Consider the following 26,994-nt stretch of genomic DNA (forward strand, 5'->3'; position numbering starts at 1 on the left):
AAGGAAACTTCTAGTAGCAAACATGCACTCGTCTGTTTTCTCCAGTGTCGAACACCACACCTTGAAGAGCTTGGCAGCGGTAGGGTTTCCTCGGCTAACTTTAGAACAGCGAGCTTGAGTTTTACTGCATATATAATCAATCGCAAGAGAACAGTGAAAATGCGACAAATAGATGGCAAAGATTACACTTCTGAAATCAACTAAATGCGCGTTGCAGCTTGGACGTAGAGAACGAGGGGAACAGTTGGCACTACACACATACCTCTGATGCAGAATACCATGCCGTAAGGGTGCGTTCGCATGGTGGAAGTGATGGGGAGATAGAGGGAGAGAAACATTGAACAGTCCCAACCCATTAAAAGGTTTGGGTGTATGGGTACAGTATTATGTACAGGGTACAGTTTGGGGGAAGTCCTAGGTAAGAAGCAAGGACTTAGCACTTGCAGCCCGTTTTACATATGACTGCACTCCTCGCACAGGCGAGCGCGCTAGTTTAAAGCTTTCAAAGTCTTTATGCACCTACCGGTGAGCTGGCTCATGTGGGTGGTGCAAGTAAATAAGGTATGCTTAGCTCTAGCATGTCTCCAAGGACAACTTCATTATTGCCTTAAAAGAAAAACAAAGAGCATCTGCATAGACCCACCTGTTGGGTGGCAGCTGGAGGAGGATGGTGGTCCGCCGGAGCACTGGTGGCTGTGCTGCTAGTTCCACTGCTGCTTGCAATATGGCTGTGCGCGTAGTGGTATGACAGGCCCGGGCGTGTCTTGTACCGCACACCGCATACTGCACATAAAGCACAGTTTTCCTTCCGATCATGGACTCACACATCTCCAGCTACTCACTCAATCATCATCACACAGCATGCACTTGATGAGGACCTCTGCATCACAACTGCAGAGTGCCTGCTTTTGCTTTGCTGTATCAAGCTTGGCGGGCAGTAGATTTTTTAAGTGGACATTGTTTGGAGTGCTTCTGAAGAAACTGTGGCTCAGAAAAACAAGAAAGGGCCAGATTTTACTAAAACAAAAAAGAAGACTCTGAAAAGCTTAAAGAGGGATGTTCATGAGAAAACGATTTTTGTTATTTATGAAGATCAGGTGATGAAATTTCCCAAGTTCTTGTGGTTTGTTGTGCATATATCATAGCTGAAATCGGTCTTGAGCTATCTGTTATAGTTTTCTAGCCGTGATGCCACGCAGGTCTTTCAATTTGGAGCAATTTTTGGAGCAGCAATATTTTCATTTTGGAGCACTTTGGAGCAGCAAAGTTTTCCACATTGGAGCAATATGGAGCAGCTAACTTCAAATCCTGGAGGAGAAACAAGTTGCATTTACATTCAAGGACATGAAAAATTATTCTGAGGCTTTTGTGAGGAGCTGGAAATATTTAGATTCATCAAGAATTTCATAGAGCCAATTATCTTAGAAGCACTCCCTATTTTAGTAGATAATGCAAGAATAATGGTGTCATGCTATTGAACATTCTGGAAAAACTTGTTCAAAGATTATTTCTGTAGCGAATAAACAGAATACTGGTTCAATAAAATTGTCCCTCATGAATTAACAATATAAATACACCCATGTGGGTATCCCAAGATATGGTAGACAAACGCTGCGACGTACGATGCTAGAGACTCTCACAGTCCCGAGTGCATTTCCCTAGGATGACTTCAAGAACGAAAAAAGTTTCTTTTTCTTCATAACTGATTGAACTGCTGGGCTTAGTATGATGTCATTCAGCTAGTCTCACAAAGCCACCCTTCTGCGGCACTCATCTCTGTGCTGAAACTTCACAATTTAACAAATTTCATTTTCCTTTTGGAGCAATATTTTATGTGGGCAGGGCGTTATACTGCAAAAACCCCCTATAGTGTCCGCTAGAAAACAGTGCATAAAAAAAATATCACAGGGTACCTTGTGCATACGCCTAAGACAACTCGAAGGCAAGATCCATTTTGTTTTTAATGGGATGGCAGTTATATAGACAATCTCGACTGATTTTTGCCGTTGCCACGGGTGTAGCCAGATATTTTTTTTTTAATTTGCAGGGGGGGTTGCACTTTGATATAAAGGGGGGAGGGGGCAGGCAAAAGGTTATCTTGGGCTATATATGTCATGGCGAAAAAAATTCCAGAGGGGGAGAGGGACACGTTTTCGATGTGCCCCTCTCCCCTCTCTCTCTCCCCACTGGCTCTCATGCCACTGGCTCTCATGTTTTGTGTAATGTCCCAATCGATAATAGCATCCCTCGGTGCATCGTGTTTTACAGGCGAGTAAAAGCACGCGCTTAAGTTGAGGACGACGCAGGGAGCAATAGAAAGAAAAATGGTAGGTGTAACCTTAAGAGACAAGAAGAGAGCAGAGTGGATTAGGGGAAAAACGGGGGTTAACGATATCATAGTTGAAATCAAGAAGAGGAAATGGACATGGGCCGGGCATGTAGCGCGTACACAGGATAACCGCTGGTCATTAAGGGTAACTAACTGGATTCCCAGAGAAGGGAAGCGGGTTAGGGGAAGACAGAAGGTTAGGTGGGCAGATGAGATTAAGAAGTTTGCGGGTATAAATTGGCAGCAGCAAGCACAGGACCGGGTTAACTGGCGGAACATGGGAGAGGCCTTTGTCCTGCAGTGGACGTAGTCAGGCTGATGATGATGATGATGATGATGATGAAAAGCACGCGATCGGGGGCAACAAGCGCAGCTAAACCAGAAATAAGAGCCGACCTATCTCCTTTGCACTAAGGGTTGATGCAATAACATCACCCCACGTGCCAGGCCTCCCAACAGTTGTTACCTCGCAAGGCGGCCACACCATCGTCGTGCCATTTCAGAGGTGCATTCGTATGTCCCGTTTGCTTTGTACAGATAGAATCACACTTGTCTAGAGCAGAGGAGCGCGTGCCTGTCGACAGTGTTGTTGGCTGTGGCTTTTACATCACGTTAGCTACACGCTTCCGTTGATGCTTACAGTACAGTACAAGGGGCAGTACGACCATGTTTGGTAGTATGATGGCGTCTCTCTTTACATATTTTTGAAGAAAACGCCAGCTTGAGCGGCCGGCTGGATGCTCTAGACAAGACTGATTCCATCTGTATGTGCATAGGCGTGCACGAGATGTTTTAAGGGTCTCTAGTCACCCAAGTCGTGAATATCTTGCGATGGTTAATTCGAACATACCGTGCTCCGAAAATCCTCTCAACACCCCGCAAAATCCCGCGGTGGCACCTGCGACACCTCAACACTGCGCGCAAAGGAAATGAAAATGAAAGAAAAGGCTGCGGTGAAAAGTTTGCTCTCTCTCAAATGCCGATCTACGACGTGCCCGTGTCAAGCTTCTCCCTTTTTCGTTTCTGCCACGTAAAGACCCTTCTCCTTCCAACGCCGCGCGCAAACAGAGAGAGGAAAAAAAGAAAGCTGCGGCTGGGTTGAATGAATGTGTGGTTGAAGGAAAGAAAGAAGGCACTACCTTCTGCATGCCTTGCCTCTTGCAGGAGCAAGGCTCTGCGCCTTGTGGGGGGGGGGGGGGGGTCTCTCATGCGCCGGTGCCACACTTCCCCCTTCCCTGTCCCTGACACGTAACCCTTCTCCCTTCAAGGACGCGTGCGAAGAAAGAGAGAAAAATAAAAAAGCTGCGATGGAGTGTTGGTTTTCTCTCAAATGCCGATCTGCATCTGCTTCTCTTCGCGTGGAGACGCTCCTCCTTTCTCGTCACATGCTGGCCATGCTGCAGTTGCATAGCGGAGAGGCTCTGCTAAGCAGTCGTTGTCATCGTCTTTAGAAAGTGTCGACGCTGGACATTTCCGCGCGCAACTTCTCTTGCCAGGAGAATGCAGAAATGCTTTGCATGCGAAATTTATTGACTCGCTACAAGGCCAACATGTGCAGATGCGCATCACCGATTACTTCAATTAATAACGGATGTCCTGTGATTTGTGGATAAATGCAAGTATTCTGAAACTTCGCCCTCGTGTGTTAGCTCAATGCACATGCGCCACTGCATGGAGAGCCCTCTGTTTATTAGGATTTCATTATTTCAAATTTTTTTTAATTCAAACAAATTTTCGGACCCCTTCGAGTACGAATTATCAAGATTCGACTGTAGAAACGCGGATGTGCTGGTGGAAGAAAATAAGGAACAGCTCTTCTGTATGGTGATATATAGATAAAGTATACCATATTTATTCACGTATCTTCGCACTCGCATAATTCTCGCACTCCCCACATCACCCAACAAAAATAAGATTTTTTTTCCTCGAGTAATTATCGCAGCTACGAAAATTGCCGTAATGATGTCTGCTCGTTCCAGCTGTTGATGATGATAGCGCGTACCATCTCTTAAGCATCAAGCGTACTGCAGTTAAACCTGCTTATAACGAACCTCTACATAACAAATTCCTCGATATAATAAAGTTTCTTTTACTCCCTGCTGTTGCTCCATAGAAGCAGATGTACTGCGACCTCTAGGTAACAAAGTAACAGCGGGAGACAACCTTGATATAACGAATTTTCCCCACGGGCAATCTGGGGATTACACTCCGCATTTTGGTATTTTGGTATGAGCATGCATCTTCCACGGCTGCCTCGCCGCTGACGAAGCGCCCCAGCGAGAGCGAGCGCTCGTTATTGCGCGTGGGTGAGTGCGAGGCGGGCAGGCGGGCCTGCACCCCACGAGCCAGCGTTGCCGCGGTTCTCCCCGCCACGGGAGCATGCGCGGGTGTGCCCCCCCCTTCCACTCCAAACAAAAAAAGAAAAAAAAGAAAAATTACTTTTGTGCGTTGGCAGTGCCACGTTTTTTATATAGTTGCCGTAACATTAACACGTACAGTTGCTGTAACACGTAGTTTCACTGTGCGTGCATGGTGTGGCTCCCGACCACTTTCAGTTTGGCTTTTTTTTTTATTGTAATGGCAATTATATGGACAGTCTCAGCTGGTTTTTTGTCGCCACCGCCACCGTCATTCAACATATGTGTGTATGGGTATATGTACATATATGAAAGCTGAAGAAAGAAAAAGAAATAAAAAACGCCCACGCTCCGCACCCAGCTCGTCAAAATGTGGCGAGGTGCCCTCATCTCCCACGCGTACTTTGCCCGGCGAATGGGGGGGGGGGGGTTGAGATGCTTGTGCACGTGCGCTTGTCTTTCGGTGGGGAGAATCGCAGCCTTCAACTTCGACCGGAATGATTGCATTTAGTTGCCAGGTGCACAAAGATCACTTTGCTCGCTGGATAGGCGCCGTCTGCGAAAAGAGTGCGCTTTTCCAACACAGCGAACTAACAACTAGGGCACTTGTTAGTTCGCACTCATATCTGTACTTGTGACTACGTTTCGTGTCTGTTTTTGTTTAATCAGCAGGTTAAGTGTCGAGCGGTAAACGTTGTTTGTTCGCTCTCGTATGTTGTTTTCGTGAGTCATTTGTGCGTGAGCAGCGCGCTGCGCGTTTCGATCTCAGCGTTTCGATTGCCATTCTCAACGTTACATGCCAAGTTGTTGATATCGCATTCATTGCTCCGCCCTTATGGTGAAACTGTGACTTAATTTCGGACAACCGTGTCGTCACCACCGAGGAGATGTCAGATTATGCGCTGATGGACACTCTCCGAGATAACGGTGACGACGGATCTTCGGAGGTCGACTCGCCATGCACCTTCGTCTTGCGCAGCGCTGCGAGATCGCAGGCTGGTCGCGATTAGCCGATTAGTTCTGCCAACACGACGGCGCGTTGAATGCAATGCAATGAATCCGATAGCGAAAAAATGTTATAAGAAGTAAGGCTGGCAGCCAACTCTTTTGCATCCGATATCGCGGAACTCCTACTAAACGCTGGTGTGAGCAAATACGGCCGCTCCAGGGACAAGTGCTTTTTTTACACAGTACCTTCGCAATGAAACGTTGAAACCGCAGTAATATCTGTCAAGATAGCAAGCGCGCCAGCGAGCGCGACCGCCCTTAAAATCCAAGTTCATTATTGCTACTTGAGCGATCCCCCCTCCCCACATAGTTTCACGCTCGTTGAAACCGCAGTAATATCTGTCAAGATAGCAAGCGCGCCAGCGAGCGCGACCGCCCTTAAAATCCAAGTTCATTATTGCTACTTGAGCGATCCCCCCTCCCCACATAGTTTCACGCTCGTTCATGGCGGTAGTTTACTTTCTGTTTGAGCATTCGACGGCAGTTCTATCACAAGGAAGATGTTATCTTAAGCACTTTCCAGGCGATAGGGAAGAGTCGACTCATTTGATCTCTGCTTCAACAGCGCTCGCGCACTTTTACCCGCTCGTGGAAGTTGCGATGCACGGGCGCATAATATCGATTTGCACTTGTTACGGAACATGGCGGCGACGACAAAAACCCGCCGAGAGTAATATAATTGCTACCACAATAATAAAGCAGCTTTTTTACTACAAAATAAGTGTTTTAAGTTATATCTGTCTTCAGTCCCTCTTTTGTTTAATTTGAGCGTTTATTTTCGGAATATTTGCACCAAACCTACATATAACAAAATCTTCTTTATAAGGAATTTTATCCGGGATTTATCAATTTCGTTATATCCAGGTTTAACTGTATTATTGCACGATGATTCAATCCAATGCAAGCCAAGCCAAAGTGGCGAGAGCACGTTGCGGCGTGTTTTGTATATAGTGTCAGTAATCTTGTCACGTGATGGGGCGATACTGAAGCTACACGGCTGCTTACAAGTTGAAAGTGATTGATTATGCACTAAACAACGCCAACAGGGCCACCGGTAGGCCCTTCGGAGTCGACGAGTTTTGCGTTCGCTACTGGTGACGGCAGCTGAAAGCCACGAAGACGCATTGGGCCTGCCATGTGCCCAAGACTGGGACTAATAGTAAACTTTATGTCTTCAAAAGGTAACTGCAAACGATTCTGTTAAATAGCCATCAGCCCAATACTGACATCCTACGCTTACCTTTTGAGGGCTCCTGTTGAGTGACAAGCGCTACCGCTACGCCCGCAACGGCCAAAAGCTTTGCATATGGTATTCTAAATCTCGACTATTTGCTTGCACTTTTGTGTCTCAAATAAATCTTGCCTTGTGTTGAACCTCTGCTTTTATTGTTAAGGTAAATTTTAATTAGTTCTTCTCAAAGCTTGCTGTTAGTTGCTGGTGGCAGAATCCTGATTTGCGGCCACTTCGTTTTCTTTTTCGCTCTGCACGTTTTCGTGGAAAGTTTTACCCGCGTAATTCTCGCACCCCCCAACTTTGCATCCGTTTTCCGCACAAAAAAGTGCGAGGACTATGCGAGTAAATACAGTATTAAGAGGAAAAGTGTCAACGGTGTTCTTCCGCGGACGTGAAGCACAGAAAATTAGATCGCGATGTTCAGACATAGGCGTGACAGACATTCTGGTGGCACGTGTGCAGTTATTCGTGAAAATTGGTTTATTAAATATCACACAACTCTTCAAACGATCATCAATGTTCCTAGCACAAACAACACCCGCCGATTGATAAATCCCCGCCACAGTTTCACGCTACCGATTGAACTAGACGTCACAAGCCCATGCAGAGCACGTTTCACCGTTAGGCAGACTTGCTCAACAGAGTTGCGTCGGCAGCAAACATAACATCCTGGGTTTCAGGGCGCATGCACGACCGCCGTTCATTCAGTGTAATAAAATAGGTATGTGATTGTGACTTTGGTGGCCCCGAGAACAAGATGGACATGTTTTGACGCGCCGGTATGGCTATTGCTGGTGATAGAGGCTCCCAAATTCGAGCTGAGGACATCAACGACGAAGGAGTAAGCAGCTACTCTTGTTTCTGTACAATCTCCTCGCGACATTTGCGCACTATTGCTAACGCCCAGCAATAAAGTGTCGTTTTGTTGACCTAGCCTGTTGCCTTATTCGCCTGAACCCATGTAGCTGCAATGAGACTAGCTACGGGTAGAGGACGTTAATCGTGCACGGTACAACTGTGTGCGGCTGAAACATCAGCTAGGCTTCTGCGTCAGCCATACATAAGACGAACAACCTACACGTATCATGCAATGCAGTGTGCATTCAAATTTCCAAATTTAACATTGAAAGACCCACGTTGTGAACAAAATTAAAAAAAAAAGCTTCAAAAGAAAAGCACCGTCGCAGAAACTCTCCGATTACGTTTCAGGCCGTCTAGATTATGCACATTAGAGAGTTTTCAAATAGCATTCTTTAAATTAGCGGACGTTGTGGGCATGGCGTTTTTGTATGGATGCCATATGAATTTTGGAATAGCGTTCGTCCTCCACTCTTGAAAAGGATTTTTAGGCCTTGCAGGCCGCATGCTATTTCGACTTCTTGCAGGCGGGTCACAAACGTGAACGGCGGTTCGCATTACGACGCATGCGCAGTGACAGTGACCACACTGCAAAAGCTTTGCGGTACGGGATTCGAAAACTCCCTATTATCACGACCTAAATTTTGTGCGCTGAATGGTACCTATCTTTTGATTTGACGGGCTCGCACCCATATCCAAGAAATTGCAATGGAAGCGTGAACTGTCATTCGAGTGTTACAAATGCCACCCAAGCCTTCTTTCTTTCAATTAGAGCCACTGAAAAGGGTCTTGTTGATTCCAGACAAAACTGCAACTTTGATAGCCCACAACCAATAACGAGAAGAAAAGAAACCAATGTTGATTAGCCTTAGGTTCGGTATGTTATTGCAAGAAATTTGTACATGACAACATGAAGAATGGGCGTCGAAATGATCGCACTCAAGCACTGATCCAAGAGCAGTGCGCGTGATGTGATGTTTAGGTTCGCGGCCAAGAAATCAATGGCAACAGAAGTCCGCCAAGCTTGTGCAGGTTCGCATTATGGCAGCAAAGACGAAAACTCACGTTGGAAAGCTTGAAGCTTTTAAATTTGCAAGCGAGGTAGCAAACGCGATAACGACACTTTCCCTGACAGCAAACTCGATAAGCACTTGACAAGAATGCAATTGCACCTTCCATATGAAGTGCACACCAGTTCAAAGGTTACTCCCTTCTTCTTCCCTTGACGAGCCTGCGGAGCTGGCGCCGCACTGTCGCCATCTTTCCTCTTTCCTCCCTTCACTTAACGTAAGAGAACAATGAATTGTAACAGCTCAAATACGGTACAGAAATACTCATCATGGCCAAGTTCTGGGTGCATCTATTATGCACGAAAATTTTAAAAAATCCGACTTCTCGTGACCAATCTGGAGGTGCACCTCTTATGCGAGTGTGCCATTTATGCCAGTAAATACAGTATATATAATACGGACAAAGCGGTGCCTGAATGATTGACTACATGAGCACAGCTACAATGCAAGAAACAGACTTGCAGCGAGAGTGTTCCAAGCAGCACACGGCAAGGGATGTTGTTGATCCCTTAATCTGTATAGTTTATCGGCCGGTCTTAGAATTGACTCACACGTTAAAAAAAAGAAGCCGAAGTTATAGCAGAAATGAGAAACTTGTGAGTGAGATCGCCATCATTTGCTTTGACGGAAAAGGAAATGAAGTTTCGCGGAATGAGATCATGTGCAAAATGAGCTGTGTTTTTCGTGCATGTATCAGATAGGTGTGAACATAAACTGTTGTTGGCGCCTATTTATTTTTTATGCCTGTGTCGTGTATGTACCATACCATGCAAATACAAGCTATGTTTATGGATGACCAACTCATACGAGTTTCAGTCCTGTACATATTGTCTAGCTAACAACTTATCAAATTTTGTACAGCTTTATGGCACTCACCAATGGCTCAGAATCTTAGCGATAGCTTTATATGTTATGAAACAGCAATTGACAGCAACTGCTCACAATATGAAAGTTGAGAAAATGGGCTAAGAAAACCAAACTTGGAAGGGGCCTGGTTTTATTTTTCATTAGAAACACAGCCTTTTAGCTATCTTGAGATACGATCTGTTTTTTTGGGGGGGGGATGTAAAAACAGTGCAAGAATAGAGACGACTGAAGAAGACGGACTTTAGTCCTTGTCTCATTTTTGGGCTGTTTTTACATCCCAGACATAAACCACCAACTAGCCCAACTATCTTTTCTAGTGCCCATCTGTTTTCCTCCCAATGATGTGCCAAGAGCAAGTTTGCAGTCTCTAGAGCCAATCATTCTCATAGTTCTTGATGACTGCCCATCAATAAATTGTAGAGCTGTGCAATTAGCAAAATCATGGGTGCGAAGCAAATTTGAATATTGAAGTGCAAATAGAATCAAATATTTCTCAAATATTTCTAGAATGTTTTTCAATAGTTGAAACGCAACGAGAGGAAAAAAAAGTTGGAGAGGATTCTTAAGTATATTCATATGGGATACAGCAACATGAAAGTGTTTCTTTTTCCTAGGTTGATGAAGCGCTAGCCGAGTAATATTTCCTAGTCTCACAAGAATGACTGAATGCAGAGATCGAATTGTATTAGTAAATGATTTGGTGCAACCATAAGCGTTGGTGGCGACACTTTACACGTGAAAGGCAAAGATGGTATTTCCACAGCCTCCCCTCCTTTCAACTTCTGTGGAAACCCCAACAGGCGTGGATGAGAAGGTTGTGTTCTTTTCGAGTTAAGAGATCCAAATTTGCCTCGTAGATGTCAATATTTAAGGACACCTGAAATTCTAAAAACTAGAAATGTTTGGCATCCTATTTTTCAGACTTCCTAACCAAATGTCATGTCGAAAACATCGTTATTTGAGCACCCACCTCTGCCACATCTATCATCTCCAGATCTCCAGTTGCAATCAGCAAGGGGGGGGGGGGGGGGGGTTATTTGGTTTTTTTAGTTCATACGAAAAGGAGGCCGACTCGGAGGGGTAGTCACCGATGTATTTACAGCCGGTTAAACGAGCAGCGCCAGCTACGCAGATTAGCTCGCGCCAGTCTATCTGCTTTGTCTTCTTCAACTCCATGTACTGGCCCGTAGCATGACCCCCGGCGGCGGAGGCACCGTCCCGGTGCTTTAGAAGTCGTTATCTGACGCATTTTTGTAGGGCTTGATCCGCGATACGTGTACGATATCACTGGGTCGCATGGTAGATGATTATGGATAGATGGGGCTGATCTCGTAGGTGACAGGTGTTACTTTACGCAATATACAGTAGGGTCCCGTGTAATGAGACCGAAGTTTTTCTGATAGGCCCAGCCGGCGATGAGGGGACCATAGTAAAACGAGGGTACCGGGAGCGAAATTTACGTTTCTATGTTCCGCATCGTACCGACGGCATTGGTTAGTTTGTGATGCCATCAGCCGAGTGGGAGCGAGCTGACGGGCATGATCGGCTCGCGCAATCGCATCGCGGGCATACTCGCTGGTGGACGAGGTGTGAGCTGAGGTGACTGTGTCCAGTGGTAAAGTCGGCTCTCTTCCGTACAATAAGTACAACGGCGAAAAGCCCGCTATATCGTGACGGGACGAATTATACGCGAAAGTTGCGTAGGGTAAGGCAAGAACCCAGTCTCGGTAGTCGGGCGACACGTACATAGCGAGCATATTTGTTAAAGTGCGATTAAATCGTTCCGTGAGGCTGTTTGTTTGAGGGTGGTAAGCGGTTGTCAATGTGTGTTGCGTGGAACAAGAACGCAGAATGTCGGCGATGACTTAGGATAGAAATGTACGGCCACGGTCTGTGAGAAGCTGTCTCGGAGCACCGTGAATCAATATAACGTCCTGTAACAAGAAGTCAGCGACGTCGGTTGCACAGCTGGTCGGTAGAGCTCGCGTAGTAGCGTAGCGTGTAGCGTAGTCTGTAATAACGGCTATCCATTTGTTACCAAATGTTGATGTGGGAAAAGGACCAAGCAGGTCTAACCCAACACGGTGAAATGATTCCGCGGGTACGTCAATTGGTTGAAGATGGCCAGCGGGTAGCAGCGACGGTGTTTTACGACAGTGGCATAGGTCATACGTGACGACGTATCGGCGTACCGAACGAGCAAGGCCTGGCCAGAAGAAACGGCACCGGACGCGCTCGTACATGAAAAATACGCCAAGGTGTCCAGCCGTAGGAGCGTCGCGAAGTTCGGTGAGAACACAGCGGCGCAAATGCTTAGGCACCACAATGAGAAAGTCGGGCCCGTCTGGTTGGAAATTGCGACGGTATGGCACACCCTTTTGAATGACAAAGTAGCGGACGGAAGCATGATTTGGGGAGGATTCCATACAGCTGATGATGTCAAGCAGCTCTGAATCACGCTTCTGTTCTTCCCCAATGTTAAGGAAGTCGGACACTGACAAGATAGAGTTCTCCGTGGGCTCGTCAGTGTCCTCAGGATAGTCGACAGGGTACCGGGAGAGGCAATCGGCATCATGGTGTAGGCGGCCAGATTTGTAGACCACCGAATAGGAAAACTCTTGCAGGCGCAAAGCACAGCGACCAAGGCGGCCTGATGGATCTTTCAGAGAGTTGAGCTAGCAGAGTGCGTGGTGGTCGGTAACTACCGAAAATTGCCGTCCATATAAATAAGGTCGAAATGTCGCCACCGCCCATACAAGAGCCAAGCACTCACGCTCTGTGATTGAATAGTTACGTTCAAAGGTGGATAGAAGGAGGCTGGCATATGCAATAACGCAATCATGGCCATGTTGTTTCTGAGCCAGCACTGCACCAATGCCATGTCCACTTGCATCTGTACGGATTCCCGTAGGGGCAGCAGGGTTGAAGTGTGCCAGAATCGGAGGTGTAGTGAGAAGAGCGACGAGAGTCGAGAACGCAGAAGCCTCTTCGGAGCCCCGTGAAGACGAGACTTCTTTCTTGAGGAGCTGCGTAAGCGGCCTCGCTATGTGCGCAAAATTTTTCATGAAGCGTCGGAAGTGGGAGCATAGTCCGATAAAGCTGCACACATCCTTCGAAGATCGTGGTAGAGGAAAGTTTTTGACAGCGCTGATTTTTGCCGGGTCTGCTTGTACACCGTTGGTGTCTACTAAATGGCCAAGCACTGTGATTTGATGGCGTCCAAAGTGACATTTGGACGAGTTGAGCTGCAGGCCAGCGCAACGGAAGATTCCCAGGATGGCTGAGAGGCGCTCTATATGAGTTTCAAATGTTGGTGAAAAGACGATGACGTCATCCAAGTAGCACAAACAGGTGGACCATTTGAATCCTCCGAGCAGGGAGTCCATCATTCGTTCGAAGGTGGCTGGAGCGTTACAAAGGCCGAAGGGCATGACCTTGAACTGATATAGGCCATCGGGGATGATGAATGCCGTCTTCTCACGGTCCATTTCATCTACCTCTATCTACCAGTAGCCGGAACGAAGGTCTATGGAGGAAAAATAGCGCGACCCATAGAGGCAATCAAGCGCATCATCTATTCGTGGCAGAGGGTAGACGTCTTTTTTGGTAATTTTGTTTAGGTGTCGATAATCCACGCAGAAACACCATGCACCGTCTTTCTTGCGGACTAGCACTACAGGAGAAGCCCAGGGACTGCAGGATGGCTCAATGATGTCCTTGGCAAGCATTTTGTCGACCTCACTTTGGATAATGTGACGCTCAGCCGCCGACACCCGATATGGACGCCTATGAATGGGATGCTCATTACCAGTGTTTATGCGGTGGCTCATACCGGTAGCTTTCCCCAACAGATGCCCGCTGATGTCAAAAACGTCGATGTAGGACAGCAGAACCCGGTAGAGCTCGTCAGTCTGCTGCGGCGTTGCAGAACCCGGTAGAGCTCGTCAGTCTGCTGCGGCGTTAAGTTGGAAGCGATCATCAACGTAATAGCGCTGTCAGAGCAAGTAGCAGATTGATGTTGAGCGTGGGGGTCAGAAGGAGCGGCCATCGCGAAAACATCCACCGCATTGTCTTCTAAGGTGCCGAGCAACGCCAAAGAGATCCTTGGTGGCAGAACTTGAGGTGTCAAGCTAAAGTTGACAACTGGAAGGCACGTAGAATTTCCTGCGACGGACAGAACGGTGTGCGGTAATGTAATGCCACAATTTATGAGGACATCGGTGATAGGGGTCAGAACATATTCATCATCAGGAACTGATGGTATTGAGACGAGCTCTATGTAGGTCAATGTCTGTGGAGGGAGGCGCGTGTGTCCCGTTGTGCAGGGGTGACTCGGCCATTGTGCAAGAGGTTCTGTTGCGGGCAAGTGTAGACGGAGCATACTGGTCGAACAGTCTATGAGGGCAGAATGCGCTGACAGGAAGTCGAGGCCTAAGATTACGTCGTGGGGGCATTTATCAAGGACAGTGAAGAGAACAACTGTATGTCGATCCGCAATGCTCACACGAGCGGAGCACATTCCAACGATAGATGCTATTCCACCATCCGCAACACAGTCTTACTGTGTGGTCGCAGGTGTGAGAACCTTCTTGAGCTTGCGGCGAAAATCACTCGTCATCACGGAAAGTTGACCGCCGGTGTCTACAAGAGCAGTGACATGTATGCCGTCTACTTGTACGTCTATGAGGTTCCGTTTTGTCGGTATCGTCGAAAAAGGATTTTCGGTCAGTCCGAGCGATGCAGCGCCACCTCCGGTGGCTGCAACACTTAGTTTTCCGTCGGGGAACCTCGTGGGAAGGCGGGGGAAGATGGTCAGCGGGGCTGTGGAGAACGAGACTGGCGACGTTGGGAGGATGGAGAGCGGGAGTAGCGGTGTTCAGAAGCAGGTTATTGGGCAAAATGGTCACGGCTGTTCTCATGGCAATAGGCAGGACGTGCATAGAAGGGGCACGAGGACGGTTGTGCAGGAGGACCCCAACGACTTCTGCAATGGCGAGAAATGTGCCCAATTCTGTGACACGAGAAGCAGATCGGCTTGTCATCGTGTGTTCGCCATGCGGACGGATTATGGAACGTTGAGGGAGAGCCGGTCGGGAAGTGACGTGCAGGCGTGTATTGGGGCTGGTAGTCGGTGCGGGAAGGCGGTGAGATAAAGTGAATTCCCAAGCTGGCGATTTCCTGCCGGACGACTGCTTGAATGAGAGGCAATATAATTGGCGGAGAGGGGTCAGGGGACATTGGTCCCACCTTAGCTGGAGCAGCTGCTTCAAGTTCGCGCCTGACGATTCGCGTCAAGTTGTCACAGGTGTTTGGTGGATGATATGTGTCGAGACACGAGGACGACGCAGTGGTGTTCGGGAGGCACTGGAACTGATGGGAGATGCGTCTGCTTTCAGCTTGTTGGAACCGGCGGCATTCTTGAATGATCGCATCAACAGATGACACATTGTTGAATACCAACAAGTCGAAAACAGCGTTGCCGATGCCCTTTAGGATATGCGCAACTTTTTCTCGTTCGGACATGTTATCGTCAGCTTGGGGGCGTAGTGAGAGGACAGCCTGAATGTAACCGAAGTAGGGCTCCGTGGAAGAATGTGTGCGAGTCGACAACTCATTTTTGGCAGCTTCACGACGACCAGAGATGTTGATAAAAAGCTCACAGATCTTCTCCTTGAAGCTGTCCCAGCTTGTTATGTCATGCTCGTGGTTGTCAAACCAAGCATGAGGGGTTCCGTCGAGATAAAAGATGACGTTTGCGAGCATAAGAGTGGGATCCCACCTGTAAGTGGCGCTGACGCGTTAGTAGAGGCGTAGCCACTGGTCGACGTCGGAACCTTCGCTGCCCGAGAACACGCTGAGGTCTGTGAGCGCGGGAAGCGGCACGAAAGTTGTTGCGGGCGCTGGGTTGACAGGCCGGGCAGAAGGGCAGGAGACCGGAGAGAATGTAGCCGAGTCTTGAGTGGTCATGTTGTAAGCCACGAGGGAGCGTCTGCTTCGGAGTTCCGTGGCGAGGACAGGGATCGCACAACTCCACCAAATATGTTACGACCGACTCGGAGGGGTAGTCACCGATGTATTTACAGCCGGTTAAACGAGCAGCGCCAGCCACACAGATTAGCTCGCGCCAGTCTATCTGCTTTGTCTTCTTCAACTCCATGCACTGGCACGTAGCAATACATTTGCACCTGTAGCAGAGCATGAAAGGTAGCTTTGCCAAAATAACGAAGTGTGGTGAGATTAAACATAAAAAAGGGGCCACTTTCCATCAGACGTGTACTGTGTTTGTTTTTAAGGGGGGACGCGGGTCTTAGAAAAGTAAAAAATGGCCAAAAAATCGATTTTGAGAAAAACGCATTTTTCGAATCTTTGAACTTATAAGCACCTCTCCTCAAATTATTAACGCTAAATTCGATAAAAAAAAATAGGTTAAAATCTATTTTCAAACCATCACGGGAGTCGCAAAACAACCCGCAAAACAGAAAATTTGTTCGAACTTCCCGCGCGTGCCGCCAGCGAAGCAGCCGGCGGATCGGCGCCATCTTGGGCTTGTTTTGAAGCTGGTTCCTTTGTGCGCGTTTTGCGGGCTCTCAAAATGGCGTAGCTCCAACACAACGACTGCCCTCCCCCGTTTTGCGAAGCCGTCTGCCGGACCACTGATTGGCTAGAGCGCGCACGCGCCGGCGAGCCCCCCCCCCCCCCCCCCCCCCCGTCTCGCGCTTACCATTGGCTGGCGCGGCGGCGCGGCCACGGTTGCTTGCTCTTTTTTTTTTTTTTTTGGTTTTGCTCCGTCGGCGCCTGCTCTCGTGCGTGTTATCTCGTCTGCTACCCGCTCGTGTACCGAAGTCGCTGACGTATACGTCTTTCTGCATTTCGCCGGCATGGCTTGGGAAGCTCGCCTGAAGAAGAACACTCGTCAAGCTTTCGGCAGGAAATGAAAGCGAGCGTGGAATGCGCGGCAGAAGGGAGCGGCCTGCGCGCCGCCGAGAACGCCAGAGATGGCTGAGGCAGCGCATTCAAATAGTGTTTTATGTATAGTGTTTTATTTTAAAATAGTGTTTTATGTATAGGCAGCGCAAACAAATAGTGTTTTATGTATAAAAGGGTGATGTTTTTATATATAACATGTGTCTTCCTTTGGTTTTCAGTGCACTAGAACAGCCACAAAGTTGTAGACTGGGTTCCTTATACTGATTCAACGGCCACTACACAGTTTTTAAATGAGCTGTGGCAAATATTTTGGGAAGGTGCATTGACACATTTGGTACAGCCATACTCACATAATGTAGAGCTATACAACGGTGCCATTTTTATTGCTCTAGCTTCACTTTAGCAAAAGTTACAGTTATTTGAAACTTTAAATGTGTTTTTCTCAGTTCGATGTTTTTGTGCACCACACTAAACCTTAGGGGTTTTTCTTATATGTTACTGTTGATTGAGAATGACAAACTTGGTATCAATTTATTTGTAATAACATTACCTATGGGGTGATGCTATTTTGATTACTCTAGAAGCATACTGTTAATTACAATTATGGATAGTAATGAGCGAAAATTGAACAGAATATCCATTGTAAGTGCTGGTCTGTTTTCTTATCTATATAATGCCTAAAAATTAATAAAAATAGCATCACCCCATACCGAAAGCCCTCAGCATTGGGGCTATGCATTTATTTTTTGGATCTGGCTTGATTAAGTTGCCAAAAAGCCCCCAATGAAGTGCATAATTAATTTAATTACAGATGTTAATAACTTTTTATCCACTGAAGCTATTTCAGAAACAATTACATATTTGAAATCAGCATGAAAAACTGTCCAAGATGGTGAGGTTTGGTCAAGATTGAGCCAAAAACAGAAAAAAAATTTTAAAGACCCATTTCCCCCCTTAAGAAATACGAGCACAGCAGAACCTAAAAAGCATCTTTGTCACAATACAAGAATGTAATGACGTGAAGCATACTAAATCTGAAAGGGTTACTTTCAATTGCACATTGACTGCATTTGTCTTAAGGAAGTTCGAATAGTTTGAATAGGCAGCATTCCGGTGCAAATCAAATCAAATGGCACACGATCTTTGAAATATATTCAAGATGTCAAATATTCGCACACCCCTACTTAAAACAAGAATAAATGTTCTAAACCAATTTACACAAAAGTATTTTCAAGTGAGTCCGCATTTCACTTAAGAATATTCGACAAAGGACAAGGACATCCGTTCTTACGAATTCACCGTAAGTTGAACCATGAGTCCAGAGCTTGGCATGAAAACAACACTCACTTTCGCAACTGTACGGTTTCTCGGCGTCCGAGTACTCAATGCGGGTCCTCTTCTTCTGACCAGCATTCTGCAAAGACATCAGTAGCCTGGATAAGTTCTTGCTTTTATAACAACATTTTGCTCTGACGTCAGATGCTGTTTTGGATCCTACTGACAGACGTGCATTGCTGAAAGCTTGACAAAAATTTGAGGATGCTTATGCTTCACGATCAAGAGTAGACCGCTAATGCCTAATCAGGCCCTGTGTGCATCGCCTCCTCAACTGTCAGCTTAGATTCGGTTCTCAGTGCATTCCTCAACCATGCCACAAGGACAAGCACAACGGTGCATGCAATCTTGGCCAGTTCTCAACTGTCAGCTTAGATTTGGTTCTCAGTGCATTCCTCAACCATGCCACAAGGACAAGCACAACGGTGCATGCAATCTTGGCCAGTTCTCAACTGTCAGCTTAGATTCGGTTCTCAGTGCATTCCTCAACCATGCCTCAAGGACAAGCACAACGGTGCATGCAATCTTGGCCAGTTCTCAACTGACAGCTTAGATTCGGTTCTCAGTGCATTCCTCAACCATGCCACAAAAACAAGCACAACGGTGCATGCAATCTTGGGCAGTTTCAAGCTATCCTAGATCGCCTTCTGCAAGTACAGTTGGTCAGTGTTCACCACGCCATAATTCTTCATTTTTGCGAATCGGCAAATGGCTCACTACGTGCCTGTAAGGTGACAGACGAACCTATCCAGCTGCTCCCTGCATTGGCTCTTTTCCAGCTGGTGACCATTAAGCATGTCTGAGCACTTCATAATGCGTGGTCCTTTGAAACATGCTGCAATTCGCATGTTTTGATGCCTGGCACAATTCTAGGCTTTTCTCATATGTGTTAAGGAGACTCTGCTGCTATGTATTATTTTTTTTTCTTTTCTTTCAAAGCAGTTTCAAGCAATGATGTTGCTCTCAGTAAGACACCTACTTTCCACGCAAATGGGCTGATTTCGATTCTCACTCGATCTGCCGTTATTTTATTATTTCCTTTACTCTCAAGCTCTCGCACACTACTGCACAAGTCCACTGAACCAAAATCACTGAAAGCACAAGTGGTGTGAGGGGCAATATTAAATATTTGGCAGCAGTGAAAAGCACCACAACAGAAAAAGATGAGATTGAAGAATTTCAGCAGTGTGCGCCAGACCCAAGTGGTCCTAAGATGAGGGTGATGAGGTCAAAATTAAGATAAAGTACCCCCCACAACTATGCTCATCATGGCACAAAAACTGTCTCAATAATTATGAATATACTCACAGCTGTCAATCACAGCCAATACAAGAGCTGTGCTTAAATCTTACTTATGCCAGTTGCTGCCTACAAGTCCCTCAGCACTGATACTCGGCCCACACCCTAGCAGCTCTTTGACTAGCCTGTGTAACGCTGTCCCTTCCATACACGCCCAGTGCGCATGCTCGCGTCTCGTGCCAGCCCAGGAAGACACCCGCAAAGCTGTCGCTTCCCTCCCCCCTCTCTTGCCTCACAAGACCGACGCAGGCAGCGTCTGCTAGTAAAAAACCAACTGCTCGCGCTGCACAGCCGTTGTCTGGCCATCCAGTATATGAAGGCACTGGGTCACGCGTTCAGAATTCAGTCAAGGGCATCTTTACTTGGCTTTCGCTTTATGAGCACCAGGGTCAACATTAGAAACTACTGCTTCGCATGTACACATGGTTCCCTTCAGCCGGAGATGGTCCAAGTTCTTTAGCACAGATGAAATGACGTTCTGATCACTACAACTTTTTTTCATTTGGGTTTTAGTTTTGTTTCATCAGAAAGTGTTCCGTTTAGTTTTTATACTGTAAAAGAAACAAGAAAAAATGTTTCATGACACTTTGTAATGGTTTTTATTTGCATACGAAAAATCTAAATTAAGGTAACAATAATGAAAAGTAGACAGAAGCATTATTTTGTTCATAAACAAACTACAAAGTCTCTAGTACCAAATGCTTGTCATCAAAAGAGTGAGCATGATTTTAGAAACAGCACCTTATCGAGTGTAGTCTCTGTTCTGCTGGTCCACTGTTCTCATAAAATAAACTTAGGCGCCAACAATGCCTTCTCCATGATGGCATACCAATGTGTACATGCGTTAATATGAGCCCCTTCGGTTCCCACTCTTTATGTTTTTCGCAGAACTTCAACTCATCTTTACTATTGGAATTACTGCCTGAGATTTGCGCTAGAGCTCTCTTCTGAGGTATGAATTAATGCTCACCTCGCGTGATCTCAGTTGTTCCGGATTGCCATCTTTTTTTCTTTACTTCCTTTCATTTATTCATACCATAAAGCCCAATGGCATTACAGAGAGTAAAGAAAGTTCACCTGAAAACCAATAAAGATATTTCCGTTGCGCTCTGAAATGAGATAATCAAAGTGTTTAGGCTAAGCTTTTGTTCTAGCCTAAAATAGCTTTCTTTTTTTTCATTTTCAGTTTTTATTTCATTGTTACATCCTGGCCTTTGACCGAAAAATTTTTCATGATTTCTTTGGCTCCCTCTTGTTGTTCCCTGCTTCATGCCCAGCCCAGCTGAACCATGCTTGCGAATAAGTGAGCCGCCTATTCTTAGAGGTATAAATGGCAACAGTGCAGCCGAGGAGCTGTTCATGACGTGTGCACCTTGTACACTTTAGCGTAGTGCATTCACTTACTATAAAAAGCGGTGAACTGTGACATCACAGCAATATTGAATACATTGGCGCATTCAACCAGCCAGCACATTCTCAGAAGAAAGTGGACGAAATTTGCGATGACGGAACATTCAAACAAACTTTACAAGCCTGAACTTCCATATGAACCTGTCCAGGTGTTTGCGAACAATGCATACTAACTTCCAGGTGTATTTGGTGGAAACCTAATTCTAGGGGCTATCGTCAGAGTTCATGTGCAGCCCCGACAATGTGCGTCCAAAAGGGCTGCAATTGTTGCGGTGAAGCACAATCTGCCCCGCTCATTTGTGTCGAGAGTAGTGAAAGCTTCACGAGTTCAAAACAACAAGAAAGAAGAACGCTGCTCACCGACCAGTCTGCACCGGCCAACGTGGACAGTTCACAAGGCATGATGAAGCACCCACCTTTGGTTTCTTTTTCTTCTTGCGTGTGTAGGTCTCGTCGTAGTCCTCAGTGTCCGTCTCGGGATCATCGGGAAAGTCGGCCACCGCGGTGGCTTCCAACAGGGCAGCTGCCGACTCCTGTACCTCATCCAAGTACCACGACTGGTTCGAGTCCTCACCACCCACTGGGGCCTTGTCACCAGCCTCATCTATTCCCTCTGCTGGCCGCGCTGCCACGTTCTCCACCACGCTGATCTGGTGCATGTCTGGACCCACATAAAAACACTTCACTTTCCTTCACCTAATAATGACATTGACATATTTGCAAAACAAAGCAATGACAACGGGTAGTATGCATGCCTCCCTTTGACTATCACCATACTTAAAATATTCAAAACGAACACCGTAGAGAGAGCGCTTTCTCCAGATTTTGTGGCACACAAAGGCAAATTTATCGCATAGCCGCAAGATGCAAATTGGGCCAGTTGAATCACGTTCACAATTGATAATTCTGGAGGAAGTGCACCGGAAAAACATAGACAGGAAGAAGTAGACAGGACAGTGCTTACACTCACAAGTGAAGTTTTATTAATCAGAAAAAGTTTACAAAGCAGATACCAAATCCTCACACGAGTAAACAAGCGAGGCACAAAAAAGGCATTTTTATCCGAAGTACCATGATATTACAACCACTATGAGTCTAGATACATGTACTCCTTACAGTGCAGCACAATTGTGGCTTGACTAAAACAGTCACGCACCCTCTTCCCTATGTGGTATGATTCTACTATCTCGTGACTCTTGCCACAAATAGCCCTATATACAGTAAAATCTCGTTAATTCGACCCCCGTTAATTTGAAATTTCGTTTAATTTGGCCGTGGCATTTGGTCCCATCCTAAATGTACATTGTTCTATGACTGAAAACTCTCATTAATTCAAACAAATTTGGCCGGGCTTCAGTCAATTCGAACGCCCAACCGCAGTCAAGTTACAACAGGGAAGCAGCAGCAGACTCTGTCAGCCAAATCTACCGCACCCCTAAACAACTTTAGGATCGGATTGCAGCCTCTGAGATTCAAAACTTTGTCCATAGGTAGTACATCTTGGAGGCACCCAAAAAAACACACACACACACACACACACACACACACACACACACACACACACACACACACACACACACACACATGGTAATTTAAACAACCAAAATGGAAGGCAGTGCATCGCTACTGTCATTAGCAACGGGCAACCCACAAATTTGTCTTTCCTTTTTTCTTACACGTCGAACACGTTTGCATGACGGTTGAGTTGGATTGCTCACCTCTAGTGTGCTTTAAATTATTTATATGTACATGATCAGTGCCATCTGCAGTTTGTACTGTTTGCTGTTTTTTGAAAAGTTCTCCGGTTTTTATTTCGTTTTTATAGCCGTGCACTTTGTGTGTGTGTGTGTGTGTGTGTGTGTGTGGTTGTGTGTGTGTGTGTGTGTGTGTGTCTGTTGACTACTTCGTGCACGCGCACGTGACCACCGCGGGAGCAATGCCAAGATGGCTTCCCCTCCGTCTCCTGCGGCCCCAACCGGCGCAACTCTCGCAGCGAAGAGGGCGAAGTACTAAGCAAAGGATTTGGCTGCAAAGGTGAAAATATTGCAGGGGTTGCAAGCGGTAGCATCTCAAAAAGAAGTGATAGAAAAGTGCTATGAGAAGAAAAGCACACTGAGCACTTACAGGGAGAATGAAGAGCAGATTATGCAAGCGTATGATGGGGACATGTCTGGCAACCAAAGGAAGAGGCTTTGAATGGCAGCGCATCCCTAGCTAGAAGAAGCGCTGTTGCGCTGGATTGCCATTTCGCGCGATGCGCGTTTTCCCTTGAGTGGCCCTCTTATATGGGCACAAGCAGAGAAGTTCACAGTGACCATGAACCTTGACTCCTTCAGTGCGTCGGAAGGCTGGTTCGACAGCTTCAAGAAGCGACACAAGGTAGTGTTCCGCAACGTGGGTGGTGAAAGAGGTGTGGCTGACAAAAGCGTTGTGCAGGACTGGCAGTCTGGATTATCTGCGCCCCTTTCTACGTATGAGCCGTGCAACATTTTCAACGCTGATGAGACAGCGCTGTCTTATAAGGCTCTGCTTGAAAAGACAGTCGCGTTTAAGGGGGACCCGTGCGTCAATGAAAAACGAAGTAAAGAGCGCATGACAGTTTTTCTGGCTGCTAACATGACCGGCACAGAGCGGCTGCTGCTGCTGGTGATCGGGAAGGCTGCGAAGCCAAGATGTTTCAAGAATATTAAGCAACTGCCTGTTGACTACCGGTTCAACAGAAAGACTTGGATGACTGCCGAACTCTTTCAAGCCTGGCTGCGTCAGCTCGATTGCCGCCTTGCGGCCAAGGCTCGAAAGGTGTTGTTCTTGCTATACAACTGTAGTGCGCACAAGAAAGTGTCCGGGCCCAAGAACATTGAACTGCTATTCCTGCTTCTGAACAGAACGGCTTCCCTGGAGCCGATGGACCAGGGAATCATACAGTTCATGAAAAGCTGCTGTCGACGGCAGGTACTCGAGCAGATGTTGCTCAGCATGGAGTCAGGCAAGCAGTACGCAGTAAGCCTGCGAAGAGCAATCCCCATGCTGACATACGCGTGGAACAACACACTGCCTGCAATAGTCGCAAACTGCATTACGCATAGCCGCTTCGTGTACGACGCTGCTGATCCGGGGGTGGTGGCCAATTAGGAAACTGGTGAAGAGCAAGACGGCCGCTATGTGAGCATCATGCCAGCTGATGTGCCCTTTGGCAATTGCTTCGCAATTGACAGCAGTGCTGCCATGGCTGGCACAGTGACCGACAGCGATATCGTCGCTGAAGTCTTGAACGGCGAATGGGAATCCGCTTACGAGGGCGTAAGTGACGCTGATGAGCGTCCACGCCACACAATGATGGAGGCTGTGCATGCGTTGGCAGTTTTGGAGGGCATATGCATGCTTTCCTTGGAAAGTGTCGCGAACTAAGCCGCCTGCTGGAACTTCGCAAAATTGTGACTTCGTCGCACATTGCATCCGTAAAGCAAACCGCGATCACAGACTTTTTTAAGAAATAAAAGTCTGATGGTGCAGGAGACATTTTTCAAGTGTTTTGTTTGTACTTGCGATAATTCGTACCCTCGGTTAATTCGAACATTCTCTCCAGTCCCGTGAAGTTCAAATTTACGGGGTTTTACTGTATTCATGATGTGGCGAAGGTGGCTGGAATAAAAAAGTGTGAAAAGCAAGCCGTGTTTACTTAGTCCAGACATGCTGTCTAGCTTGGTCATACGCTACCCTGAGACAGGGTGCGACAGTCAGGAGCAATGCCAGCTGGCATAGAGAAGACAACAGCGAAGGTCACTTAGGACAGAAGCTTGTCAGCTTTGTTCCATGTAGTTACAAGTTTTTTGTGAGGTATGGTGTTAGCAGAATGATGAAAACTCTGCAGCCTTATTCTGAGCCAGACACAGCAATGCGTGGTACAGAACATTTGCAAAAAGGGGTCCTTTTCCTGTGTTCAATTAGAAGCCAGAGTTGTGACTATTTCGTTCAAAGAAATACAGTTAAACCTGGATATAACGAAATTTACAATTCTCGAGACATTTCGTGATAAAGACGATTTTGTTATAAGCAGGTAAAGCTCGAAAATTTGAAAAATAAACGCACAATTTTAGAAAACTAAAACTGAAGGCAAAGCCAACCCAAAACAGTAATTTAGTGGTAAAAAGACTGCGTTATTATTGTGATAGCAATTATATAGACACACAAGGCTGGTTTTTGTCGTCGCCGCCACATTCCAAAGAAAGTCCGAATTGATAACATGCCCCCGTGCATGGTAACTTTTACGAGCAGATAAAAGCGCACGAGCGCTGCTGAAGCTGTGATCAAATCAGCCGGCCCATCTCGATCGCCTGCAGGGCGAATACGATAACATTCCCCTGAGTGGTGTTAGAACTGCCGTCAAATGCTCAAACAGAAATGAAACCAATTGTCTTGAACGAGCATGAGAAAACGCACAATGGGCGGGGGAGAGAGGTTGGGGGTGGGGTCGCTAGAGTAGCAATGGTGAACTTTGATTTTAAGGATGTGGTGGCGATTGCTGGCGCGCCTGCTATCTCGGCAAGCATCAGTGAGTGCACTTTCAAGGCGATGAAACTGTATAACAAGAGCACTTTTTCCTAGAGAAGTCTCTGCGTCCACAAACGTTTAGTAGGAGTTTTGCGATATCGGATCTAAAAGAGTTGGCTGCCAGCCGTGCTTCGTATAACATTACAATTTGTTGCTATCGCATCCACTGCATTGCATTCAACGTGCCATCGTGCGGCACAGCACAAGACGGAAGCACAATGATAAGTTGACCTCCGAAGGTCTGTCATTGTTAGTGTGGTCTAGAGAGAGTTTCTATCAGCGCCTAATCTGACATCTCCTGGCCAGTGACAAGAAAATTTAAAAAAAAAGCGAAGCTGAATGTCGTCGCAGGCCACACCATGCGTGCAAACCATCCACACACGCACAGCGTCAAAAACGAAGAGCGAACGGCACAGATATCCTGGAAAACAATAAGGTAAAGCTCCCGCCATATGTGCAGCACGGCCCCACATATGTCATCATCATCATCAGCTTGACTATGTCCACTGAAGGACAAAGGCCTCTCCCATGTTCCGCCAGTTAACCTGGTCCTGTGCTTGCTGCTGCCAATTTATACCCGCAAACTTCTTAATCTCATCTGCCCACCTAACCTTCTGTCTCCCCCTAATCCTCTTGCCTTCTCTGGGAATCCAGTCAGTTACCCTTAATGACCAGCGGTTATCCTGTCTACGCGCTACATGCCCGGCCCATGTCCATTTCCTCTTCTTGATTTCAGCTATGATATCCTTAACCCCCGTTTGTTATCTAATCCACTCTGCTTTCTTCTTGTCGCTTATGATGCATTCAGACGACGGACCGAATCCGGATTTGTCGTGGACGCGGACAGCTAATCCGCGGATGGTCCGCCTGCAGGCGCATCCACACGACGGACGATGTCCTAGGGAAAAACAGCCGGATTACCCTCGACAGCAGATTCGGCGCTCACCTGCGCCCGCTGGCAGCAGACCGGCTTGAGAGTATTCAACATGGATGCCCGCAAGAAGCGAAGCTTGGCTGCGATGTCTGTCGTGTTGTGACAAATGAACGAGTAGTGTTATTCTTTCAGGAGAAAAGGGAGTTGCTAGCAGGATATTCTTTCAACTACATTATTCCCCACTTGTAGAACTTCTAAACGTGTCTCCCGCCTTTTTCTTTCTTTTTAGAAGCGGCACGTCGCCGGTTGCAGAAGTTCGAATATTTCACCACCATGACGGCTAAGAATCTCGCGTGTTAAGCGACGGCGGCGACATTTCCCGAACCACCAAAAGTGATTTCTGCATATTTAATCACCTGAGAACAAAGTCTCCGGAAACTAAATAAACAATGCTCAAGCGTAGATGATGCCGACCAGTCATGCAGCTGTCCGCGAGCCATGGAGGACATGCCGCGAGCAGACGAAAGGTGTACTGGTTGCCACCGACCCCAAGCTATTCCGCTGAAGTACCGGCTCTCCCCCGCCAGAATCCCGATGTGAGAAACAGGTTGGGTTCATCCGTCCGCGAGCCGCGCGGACGAGGGGAATCGCTGATGTGAGGTCACGTTAAGCGCCGTCCGTCCCGCTACATCGGGATTCGGTCCGTCGTCTGAATGCACCATTAAGGTTACACCTACCATTTTTCTTTTCATTGCTTGCTGCGTCGTCCTCAAGTTAAGCTGAACCCTCTTAGTAAGTCTCCAAGTTTCTGCTCCGTAGCTAAGTACCAGCCTGATACAGCTGTTATATGTGACGCTAACTAAAAGCGTTGCACT

The 26,994-nt window shown here is 46.9% G+C and overlaps 1 protein-coding gene across 2 annotated transcripts in view; it reads right to left on the reverse strand.

Moving 5' to 3' along the window:
• d4 (double PHD fingers d4) overlaps nt 1-26,994 on the reverse strand; it is a 138,467-nt gene that overhangs the window by 92,559 nt on the left and 18,914 nt on the right. For both annotated transcript variants that reach the window (XM_075865876.1, XM_075865875.1), the window contains exons 3-5: nt 21,111-21,355; nt 17,998-18,064; nt 644-783 (exon numbers count right to left, since the gene is read on the reverse strand). In XM_075865876.1, coding sequence (XP_075721991.1) covers nt 644-783; nt 17,998-18,064; nt 21,111-21,355 — 452 coding nt within the window. The remainder of the gene's footprint in view (nt 1-643; nt 784-17,997; nt 18,065-21,110; nt 21,356-26,994) is intronic.

This window comes from Rhipicephalus microplus, chromosome 6, assembly GCF_043290135.1.
Source record: "Rhipicephalus microplus isolate Deutch F79 chromosome 6, USDA_Rmic, whole genome shotgun sequence".
NCBI classification, from domain to species: domain Eukaryota; kingdom Metazoa; phylum Arthropoda; class Arachnida; order Ixodida; family Ixodidae; genus Rhipicephalus; species Rhipicephalus microplus.